This window comes from Meriones unguiculatus, chromosome 6, assembly GCF_030254825.1.
Source record: "Meriones unguiculatus strain TT.TT164.6M chromosome 6, Bangor_MerUng_6.1, whole genome shotgun sequence".
NCBI classification, from domain to species: Eukaryota; Metazoa; Chordata; class Mammalia; order Rodentia; family Muridae; genus Meriones; species Meriones unguiculatus.
The window spans coordinates 48,358,999-48,370,036 of NC_083354.1; the positions used below are offsets into that span (position 1 = coordinate 48,358,999).

An 11,038-nucleotide genomic window follows, 5' to 3' on the forward strand; every position below is an offset into this window, starting at 1 on the left:
AATGAAAATCTTAGGGTCTCCCTCTACATATACTGGCCATAGACTTTGACAGTGACTCTCAGTGTTCGAGTAACGTATGCTTTCTGAGACCTCCTACATGATTTTGAGTTTAACCACCACATGTACAGAATAGCTCTACAAGTTGGTAAATTGCTGATCTTCTGCAGACTTAATCTAGGAAAAATTTCATGTCTTGAGGTAAGATAAACATTTCCTTATTAATGTTTTGTGTATTTTGTTAAATTATGAACATTTTAAACATTTATTTGTCAGTTTTATATATATATACTATGTACTGCTATCATATTCACCCGCATTACCCTCTTCCATCCTCCATTCCTGCTAATCTCCCCTTTCCCAGCTAGTCATTCTCCTACTTTCATGTTGCTTTTCTTTTAGGCCTACTGAGTTTAATTAGGGTTGCTTACATGAACATTGGTAGGGTTATGTACTAGAGCAATTTACCATTTACTACGCCACTGAAGAAGACAGCACCCCTGTCCTAGCAGCCATTAACCATGTTTCCTTCTCTCTAAACACTGTTTTTCTAGGGCCCTGTGCATGCTAGGCATGTGCTATACCATTGAGCTACGTGCCCACACCTTGTTTGTTGAGAGGGGGTCTTCCTGTGCAGTTCAGTCTGGCCTAGAAATTACCGGCAAGAGCAGGCTGGTCTCAATCTTGGGGTCTTCCTGCCTCTAGCTCTATTTCCTGAGTGCTAGAATTACTGCTGTGTACTATCACATGCCTGAATTCTAAATATTTCTCTTAACTGTTGGTGTTTTCTTTTTCTCTGTAGTTGAAAGAACAGATTTTGCAGGCTGATCAGACCTATAGCTCTGCACTAGAGGGAATGAAGATGGAAATCTCCCAGCTAACTCGGGAGTTACACCAGCGAGATATTACTATTGCTTCTGCCAAGTGTTCTTCCTCAGACATGGAAAAGCAGCTCAAGGCAGAGATGCAAAAGGCAGAAGAAAAGGCTGTAGAGCATAAGGTAAAGTCCGTTCTCCACTTGATGTGTGCCTGTTTGTTTTCAAAGAATGAATTGATTCAAGGAATAACTCCCATATTTATTTACTTTGGTGAACTTTTAGTAGATGCCTGCTTTGGGCTGGTTAGCAAGCAGGTTAGAAGGTTGGGGGGTTGGCCAGATGGGACACAGACAAGGAAAATCTACTCCAGTGGTGTGTGGGCAAGGTGCTGGGAGCACAGCCCAGGAGGTGGAAATCTAGAGTAAAGATCTCTACTGCTGCTAGTGGACAATGAGTAAGGTGGAGACCATGCAGAGCAGGACAGCTATAAGATGCAGTGGACAGTGGCCATAGACGGAAATGGGTGGATTCTGAAGATACTTGGCTGCACAGTTGGCTAGGCTTTGTGCTAGATTGGACTAGGGTATCAGATTAGGCAGTAGAAGAAACAGTTGCTGAGGAATTCAGCTCGGCCAGCCTAGTAATGCTCTGTAATGAGACAGAAAATAGTTGAAGTGTTGGGGAGGATGATGCATTTCTGTGAAAGGTGCTCATGATTGGGAAGCTAGTAGAGGGGACATTGGTGTGGCACATTTGATTTCAGATAAAGCCTGAACTTTTATATGGGAACATTGGTTAGTCGGCTCCACAGAAAGCCTGAAATCTAGCCATTTGGCTGTGAAATCCTTATATGAAGCTGCCATTTCCCATCTCCCCTCCCCCCAGACATAGAGACTATAGTGAAAAAGTGATAGAGTATGCATAAGAGTGACCTCAAACTTAGGAGGTTACTTAGGTTGGGTGAAAAAGATAGTGGGATGGAGCTTTAAAGAAGTACCAGTGAGGAAGTTGCACTGACAGTCTCTGCTGAGGAAGAAGGCAGGAATCTTTTCATAGAGATAGTCAAGCAGAAAATCTCAGCAGAGTGAGGGCTGGAAATAAATGAGCATTGTATGAATGTGCAGTTAGTTCCATGAAGTGTTGGAAGTGGAATATACACCAGAGGTGGAAGCAGGGTGTGGCTAAGGGTCTGCTCATGACCTGAAATTTTGCTGCTACAGCTCCCATTCTTCATTGAGAGGGACATTTAATAAGACCTTTGACACATTCTTTTAAACAGTATGTGTGGGGCCTGGGAGATGCTTATTGCATAAAAGTCCTTGTTCTGCAAACATGAGGACCTGAGTTCAGATTCCCAGAACCTACAGAAAAGCCAGACATGGCTGCATGCTCTGATCTGTTACCCTAGCATTGGGGGTTGGGAGGAGGGAGCAGAGACTGGTGGAATCTGAGGACTTGCTGGATCTGGCCTCTGCATACATACTTTTTTTTTTTTTTTTTTTTTAAGTTTTTTCTATATGGATGGAGAGTATAGGCTAGACTAGTGAAAATTATCTGTGGAAAGATATGTTCGATTTATGTGGGCTCTCCCATCCCTATTTTCCTTTTGTAGGAGATTCTGAATCAGCTAGAATCTCTCAAGTTAGAAAATCGCCGTCTTTCTGAAACAGTGATGAAGCTGGAACTGGGCCTGCATGAGGTACACACATAGAGACTTAGCTTTTGTACTTTCAAAGCCGTTGAAAGTAGCTTTGCTGATATTGATGTTAGAAAGAGTTAGAATTAAACTAGCATAACAGTCCTTTAGTATAGATGGTCTCAAATGAAATACAGGTATCCTATTGCCACAGGGCATTTCTGCTGTAGCAGTAGGATATTTTTCCTGTTATGTATGTGACAAAATGCATATGTGTTTTGTGTTCTTAGCAAGTAGAATATCTGCAAAGGGCCCAGCATAGTGCTGACAGTAAGTATGACGTGGGCATTGGGTGCTGGTTGTAGAACTGTGCTATTGTGCTCAGTGTCTTTCTTATGAAGCATGTCATTTTTGAAATAATTTAGTTTTCATTATTATATCTTTATGGGGCATAATATATTCTCAAATATTCTAAAATATTTAGTAAGTGCTAGATTGAACACAGGATGATTAGTCAAATTCTTGACTCTAAAGACATTACAGTAATTTAGAATACGAGAATTTAGAATTTATAGTAATTTAGAATATAAGCTACTGTGAAATCAGAACAGGATTGGCTTACAGACAGTATGATGTTCTTTAAGCATTTTATTACAAAATTATTATGATTTATAAAATGATACATCTATTCTGACCCATCTTTTTTTGGTGTAGGTCAAATGTCTGAAGAGTGAATTCTCTTTTTCTGAACTTCCAGGGAGCATTCTGCCTCCAAAAAGATGCATAGTCACACAAGTATTTCCTCTCAAGTAGTTGCAATTTCAGTCATGGAGGCTGAGATCGAAGAAAGTACAAAAGGCTAGAAGAACACTTTATTTCAACTAGAAAATGGGGGCTATTTTTATAATCTTTCAGATGGGTAAGATTCTCTAAGCATCGTGAAGCCATAAAGGATTTTACAATGTAAAAATGTAAAATTTCTGGATGGCAGAAGACTCCATTAAAAAGATTGATGGTAGAAGCCAGGTATGGCGGCTCAGGCTTATAATCCCAGCTATTTGGGAGGCTGAGGTAGGAGGACCAAGAGTTCAAGGCCAAACTGGGCGAAGACCCTGGCTCAGAATAAAAGTACAAAAGGCCTGGGACTATAGTATAGCTTAGAGGGAGAGTGCTTGCCTAGCATGAGGCCTGGATTGATATCTCTAGCGCTGCAAAAGAAGTAAAAACCAAGTGAATAGACAAGGAGAAGTAATCTATAAGCAGACACAGGGCTAACATAAAGTATCAGCACATAAGAATGTCCTACAAAGATAATAGAAAAGATCCAGTAGGAAAAGAGCAAAGAACTAAGTAGATGTTTCATAGAAATTTAAATTCAAGTGAGCGACGGAAGCTGTTCAACTTCCCTAATAACTAAAACTTCTAAAAATAAAAATTTTCTTGCTAATAGGCTTGATAATGATTTTAAAAGCTAGTATATGGCCTCTGTTGGCAGTATTTAGAGAATGGGCCCTCCCCTGCACATCGATATTGCCTTTGGGACAATTGAGCCATAGACATTAAGCTTGTAAATACATATGGCCCCAAGTATACCTGAGTAATTTACATTTGTGATATTAATAGTCATGTTCTTCAGTGTCCTCAGCAGTTTGCATCCCCAAGGAACCCATCTTGTAAGAGTAAAAGTTCAGAAATGGGCACAGCAGGTATTGCGAAATAAACTGGCAACTGAAATGGTTGATTTGTGATTACTTAAATATGCTGTCATTTAAGACAGCAGATGGAAATACTCATTCGGTTTTGCTGCCACTCCACATCTCTGATACTATAGTGAAAGAATTTTTTTAAAGCACAAACCCATATGGATAAGAAAAAAAGAGAGGAGACAGTAGCCAAACATGTACAATTATTTATTTTTATTTGTGTGTGTGTGTGTATGGTCAGAGCTTGTCTGGATGTGTGTGGGCACATGTGTGTATGTTTGTGTGTGTGCACGTGTCCACTAGAGCCTGATACTTGCTGTCTTTCTCTGTCATTCTCCACTTCATGTATTGAGGCAGGCTCTCTCACTTGAACCCTGAGCTTGCCAGTTAGGCTGGTCTGGCTAGCCAGCTTGCTCCAGAGGTTCTTTCTCCTCTTTCCAAGTCCTCCGATTATAGGCATTCCATCATGTCCACTCAGCCAGCATTTACATCAGTGTTATAGATTGGAGCTTGGGTCCTCTTGCATGGCAAGTACTTTACTGACTGAACCATCATCTCAATCCCATTTTATAATAGCTCAATATTTTATAAAGGAGGTGCAAGATGGATGGAGGCAGGGGTCAGAGCTACTTGGCTAACCAGCTGCCTGGCTCAGTGATGGGATGGATGGACAATAACTGGATGGAATAGTGGGTGAGAGAGTAAATGGATGAGAAGATAGGTAGGTGAGTGAGAGTGTAGGCAAGAGATGACTTTTCATGCCCTGATAAAGCTGACACTGAATGAGGAGTAATTCATGAACTAATCTGATTTACACTACAGAGTCCTTTAGAGATGTGCCATTTAGCCGAATTAGAATTAGAGACCCTTATGTGGTGCAGTGGGTCCCTGTTCACACTTAAGTACTGAGAGCTTCCAAGAATGTTGAAGACAGACCCTGCCTAGAGTTCTCCTGAACCCTGATGGGAACACTAACCCTTCTTTACTCGCTAAGTCTATGCCTGCTACAGTTGTCATGCTATCTTTCCCATTCATGTACTTCGAGCAATTGTTAATAAAGTACTAACTCTTGGAGTTTTTAGAAAGATGCATGGAAAGACAAGTATTATCTTTTTTTAGGTATGTGCAGTAATTTTCAATCTTCCTAATGCTTCAGCCATTCAATACAGTTCCTCATGTTATGGTGACCCCCAAATATAAAATTATTTTTGTTGCTACTTCGTAACTATAATTTTGCCATTGTTATGAATCATAAATGTAAATAGAGATAGAGGTTTGGTGACAGAAGTTTGCCCAAGGGGTCATGACCCATAGGTTAAAAATGACTGGTTTAATGATTTCAGGCATCAAACTGGTAAAAATCCTGTCAGTTTTAGCTTTCTCTAGTTTCAGAGTTTCATACAGCATGAATATATGTACAGATTATCAAAACATAATATTAGGAATTGCTTTTCTCAAGTTACCACCTATGAAGGATTAATTTTCCAAACTAGTCTAATTATACTGAAGGCAGCAGCTCTGATTACTATTGGCCACTTTAAAGATGTAGTAGTTCACAGTGTACACTGTGTGCTACAGATACAAGATGGGTCGTTGACAGTGTAGCCGTGTGTCCTGAGAATATGATTCTCTGAGATACTGTGAGATGTGGGCGGCTCCTGAAAGATCTGTGATCCCCAGTTTACAGATCTGTTTGCACCTTTGTTACTTGACAGTAAGTTATGTTCTTCACAACTCTACTGACCAGCTTACATTCACAGTCTTTTTTATTTTTTTAACAGAGAATGAAATAAAGTCAAACTGTGAAGATCACTATAACTTTTTACAATTTCTTTTTATTTTATGTGCATTTGTGTTTTGTCTGTATGTATGTCTGTGTGAGGGTGTCAGATCCTGGAGTTATGAATAGTTGTGAGCTGCCATGTGGATGCTGGGAATTGAACCCAGGTCCTCCAGAAGAGCAACCAGTGCTCTTAACCGCTGAGCCATCTCTCCTACCATAATTTTGTAGAATGCTAATTAAAACATATCAGTAGGGAAAAAAAAAAGTAGACCTGTTTTTCAGGAAATAAGATGTATGATTACAGTCCATGGTAGGAATTCCTGCCATAAATATGAGTCCTGTTTTTATTTTGCTAACTTTTTATAAAAGTGGGTGCAAAGAGCACCTAAGATGAGAGATTATTTATTTATGTAAAAGCTGCCCCTTTGAGCCAGAGTTGTTTTTAGAACCTGGTGTTTAAATTACTTTCTTTGAATTAGTTCTCTTTATTTTCTTCTACAGGTACTCTGTGTGGGGTGGGAGTAGGGTGGGGAAAGGCCCCTCATTCTTTAAGAAGAGACATGGCTGTTGTATTCTTGGTCTCTGTTTTTTTTTTGTTTTTTTTTTTCTTTTGGTGTCTGGTTCTTAAAGCATTCCTGTGTTCTGATTCTATCCCTTGGATGTCCAAATAGAGGAGGAAGCCCTCCTGCCTCTGACTTTCTCCCTTTCTTCACTCTAGGCAGACTGATGCTTTTTCTGTGTTCATCTTAAGAGGGCTTAAGACAAATCTTTACTTTCTCTAAGTAAAGCCGCCATAGACTACTTTAAACTAAAACAGAAAATATTTCAGTCACACCATTGTAGATTGATCATAATCACCCCCAAACACACAAGTGATTCTAGTATTCTTTTTTTTTTATTAGGCAAAAGAGATTTCACTAGCAGACCTGCAGGAGAATTATATTGGGACATTAAATAAATTAGTGTCTGAAAATCAACAACTACAGAAAGATTTGATGTGTACCAAATCTCAGCTGGAGCATGCTACTCTCGTGTGCAACAAAAAAGATGGCAGGATCTTTAAACTAGCACACATCAGAGCAGCCGAGTCCAAGAGCGCCGAGTTTACGTAAAGTTTCTTAAAAGTCTCTTTGAAGTGTGTGTGCTACAGTGTGATTTCCTGCTGTGAGAAGACTTTCTGGCTTAGAGAAGTGCAGTCATCACAGGCTCTGCTTTAATTCTGACTACAGTGTGCACACGCGGCTCAAGTGGTTCAATTCTTATTTCATTACAGCTTTTGTTCTGTGCACCCTGGATGTAGCTGTAAACACCATCTTGTTCCCCAGAGGCTTTTCATGCTGCCTCCTTCCACCTCTGTCCCACCTGTTCCAAAAGAAGTAAAATGTGGCTTTTTATGAAGAGAGTCCATTGTATTTTTGGTCAATTAATTTTAGGTTGTTACCATAAGAAAGGTTCATTCAATGGGAAGTCAGGTGGCTTCAGGCTTTTCTCTGTAGCGTGTGTGTTTCCTTACCAGCCTTTGTTGGCACCCCCACTCCTACCCCAACTCTCACCCACAATGACATTATGTGCTTTCTCTGGGCACGGGCCTGCCCTGGCCCTGATGATTCTGAATCACAGTGGCAGTTTGGCCTCTGCTGTGGTGGAAGCATGAGAGCAGAGCCTGAATGAGTGAGGAACACTTGTCTCCAAGTGGACTGCTCATTTCTAAGCAATAGAGTCTTTCTTCTTAGCCTCTTAACACTCAGATGAACATGCTTCTTTCAGCATATTTATTGGACAGAGAAGTTGCTACAATTTTTCATTTATTTTGTTTTCTAATCTGCTATCCAGGCCAACCCATGGCCAGCACAGACATGATGGAATAAAGACTGAGCAGTACAAAACAGGCCACCACTCGCCTCGAGGACAAATGTTGGATAGCATAGAGTTCATGGCCAAGGGCCCCATCCCCCTGAGCTCTCAGACCAGCTCTGACAGCTCCACCGTCTCTCTGCCTTCCAACTTTGTATGTCACGCTCACTCTTTGCCTTCAATGCCAGATACACACGATGCCAACTTTTCTGACAGTCTGTCTGACTGTACGAATGACCACGAAGAGTGTGCATCTTCGGTATGAAAACTTTCTGATCTTAATATTTATTTTTAATTTTAAGGTAAAGAGGGTGATATTTTTTTCTTACTGGATCCCGATCAGTACCTTTCTTTCAGTATTATTTTCACCATGCAGTGTTACTTGTGAAGGCACATTCAACCAAGATGACTTTCAAAGTCAAGTTCTGAAATCTTTACAGTATGAATGTAGGTATTCACTGACTTTAGCCTTTCCCTTCCTGCCTGCCTTTCTCAGAGAGGGATGATCATACTGCAGTGACTGAGTCAGGGGCTGTCTCTGGATGTCGGGGGTGTCTCAGAGCATGGTTAGTGAGGAAGGAAGAGTGGAGCTGGTGGGAAGGGTCTTGTGGCAGGGGGCTGAGGGTGGTACATCTGAGGTGTACAGAGTGTGATTTGGGTACCTGTGATGGCCCTGTTTGTAGGGGCTGTCTTCCCCGTGCTGGACCCTCATCCCCACCACCAGGCTCCTGTTCTTTCCTCTCTGTAGGGAAGCACTTGTATTGGCCTGTTGTCAGTTGTGATCACATCCTTGTGAAAGTTAAGTGCCCTTAGTTTTGTTTTGTTTTGTTTTTCTTTTCTCTTTCCTTTGAGACAGCATCTCACTATGTAACCTCTGGCTGTTGGGGAAGTCACTGTGTAGATCAGGCTGGCCTCAGACTCACATAGATCTGCCTATCTCTGCCTCTCGAGTGCTCGGCTTAAAGGCATGCACCACTAGGCTCAGCTGACTATTGTTTGTTTTTAAAAAACGTGTCAGCAATTCCATGGAAAGATTTTCCTTTAGTTTTCAAAATAAGTGTCCATTATTACTTATATGTGGCTTAAAAAAAATCAACACTCAGCTTGGCAGCTGACCTCCCCTGGCCTGTGATGAAGCGATCTTTGCAGATGCTCACTTTTGAAAATTGGTGTGAGTATCCTGTGTTTCCTTCAGAAGTACTCGGGTATTTGGTGGAAGCATTCTCCTGGGCCAATACAGTTGATTCTGACCATTCAACAGTTTTGCCTGGTTTTGCTCACTGGACTTGACTGTTGGCTTGTTGTGCCCGTGTGTGGACATACACAAAACAGGAGAGCTGACTTCCACGATCCTAATGGAGATAGCAAAGGTGGCCTTGTTTTGCATTCCTGTCTCAGTGCTCACGTGACTGTGGCAGGTAGCACCCCATAGTGCAAGAACCTCAGTTCCAGCACCGGTTAGTGTGGTAGCCTTGGGAAAGTCATTTCTCCCTTCAGAAACTTGTTTTGTCAAGTGGAGACAAGAGAATCTCCCATGCTCTATATATGTCTGTACTGTGTGAGCTTATTTCTCCTGGAGGCAGTGATTTGTGCCAAGTCAGCATTTAAGGTGGCTTCCGAAATATAACTATAAATGAGGGTGAACTGCATATGCTGATTTTCTATATTACCTTCAGAAATCCAGGTTCTATAACATCACCTGTACTGATTTTTAACTGGCATTTAATTTGTTTTCTGTAGATTTTCAGTGCTCTAAAGTGAGAGTAAATTCAGAGTTTTGAAATAGCAGGCATTGGCTATACTCTCCTCTCAATAGCAGACAGGCGTTCAGGTCTGAGCTGTGATACTCTCAGACTAGTGATGACATTTTCTATACCTGTTTCACACTTTACCCAGACACTGCTTGGGTCAGCAAGAGGTCTGTGGTGAAATGTTTTCAGAACTTACCTTTTTTCTTTCTTGGCATTAAGATCAAAATATCTCTTCAGAGGAAAAATTTACCCTTTAACATTGCCAGGCAGAAAATATCACAAATATTATCAAGGCATTCATCCTGGCTTCCTAACACGTATCACAATTTGTCCCTCTGCCAGTGCTCGATGCCTGTCTCTCCTCTGGGATCAATAGCTACCAAGTTTCTAGAAGAGGAGGAGCTGCGGTCTCACCATATTCTAGAGCGCCTGGACGCCCACCTTGAAGAGCTGAAACGAGAGAGTGAGAAGACAGTGAGGCAGTTCACAGCCCTCGTGTAGCCCTGTACAGCCACAGACAAGACTCGGTTATAAAGTTATAATGAAGATGATACCTGCGAGAGCCTCGGCACAGAGTCTGCGAAGCAGGCACTTGGGCATTTTCACTGGTTTGTTTGAAGGACTTCTTCTAACAGTAACTTGTGAGAATAAACCACTTTGCAGACTTTTTCAAAGAATATTTATTATTACAAAGAAACATTTTTTCTGACTTAAATGTAAATAGCTGTGTACTAATTAAAATAAAGATTTTACTCTTCGTTTGAAAATAAAGTAACTACAGAGCTTCCTTAAAGGAAGTGTGTAGTGGAAGCGTGGGCTGTGACCGCTCAGCCAGCTTCTTAGACTTTTCCACCATGTTAAGTGCGAAGTCTGGCTGGAAGTGTGTCCAGGGGCCACGGTGAGGACAAAGAGGCAAAGAGGCTGTTGCCCAACTCTGAAGTAGAAGACAGGATGGCCGAGGGTCAGAGCTGGGTTTTGTGTGTGGAACTCATGGGACATCCAGTGTGAGTGCTTAGCATGTGCTTGCTGAGGAGAGGGAGATAGGAGATGTATGATTTGAAGCCACACTGCTGACAACCAGGGAGGGTATGGAGATAGGGGAACAGGATTCTGGGCAGTTGAGGGTCGCTGGAGCCAGACCAGTACAGGAAGTGGAGAGTGCATTCAGGGTAAGGAGGCATAGCCCAAGTACCCTGCGTCTTCCATTTCCCCTGCTTGAGGGTCTTTCCTGTCAACACATAACATCCTGGTACTTCTTCCTTTAAAAAGAAGCAGAAAAACTGCCCATCTCCTCCTTATATTTGCTCCTCTTCAGCAAACATTTCTACAAATAGGAGTTTGCAGTAATGATTTCTGGTTTGTCTCCTCTCTTCTGAGCCCTCTTCACCCTGAAGCTGCTGTCCTGCCCTGAAGGTCACCAACCAACTCGCTAAACACCATTCCACACAGCAGCCTCTTCTCGTCCTCCCTTAGCTCCTATGACCTGGTGCTGTTGC

At 41.7% G+C, this 11,038-nt stretch overlaps 1 protein-coding gene across 12 annotated transcripts in view; it reads left to right on the plus strand.

Annotated features, from left to right (window-relative positions):
- Cep63 (centrosomal protein 63) overlaps positions 1-10,313 on the plus strand; it is a 43,133-nt gene extending 32,820 nt beyond the window's left edge. For 7 of the 12 annotated variants that reach the window (XM_021653240.2, XM_060385421.1, XM_060385419.1 and 4 more), the window contains 5 exons: positions 800-997; positions 2,428-2,514; positions 6,840-7,045; positions 7,771-8,050; positions 9,885-10,313. In XM_021653240.2, the coding sequence (XP_021508915.1) occupies positions 800-997; positions 2,428-2,514; positions 6,840-7,045; positions 7,771-8,050; positions 9,885-10,043 (930 nt within the window). In that variant the 3' untranslated portion in view covers positions 10,044-10,313. The other 5 variants (XM_060385427.1, XM_060385424.1, XM_060385423.1 and 2 more) reach the window with 4 other exon arrangements.
- The last annotated feature ends 725 nt before the right edge of the window (positions 10,314-11,038 follow it).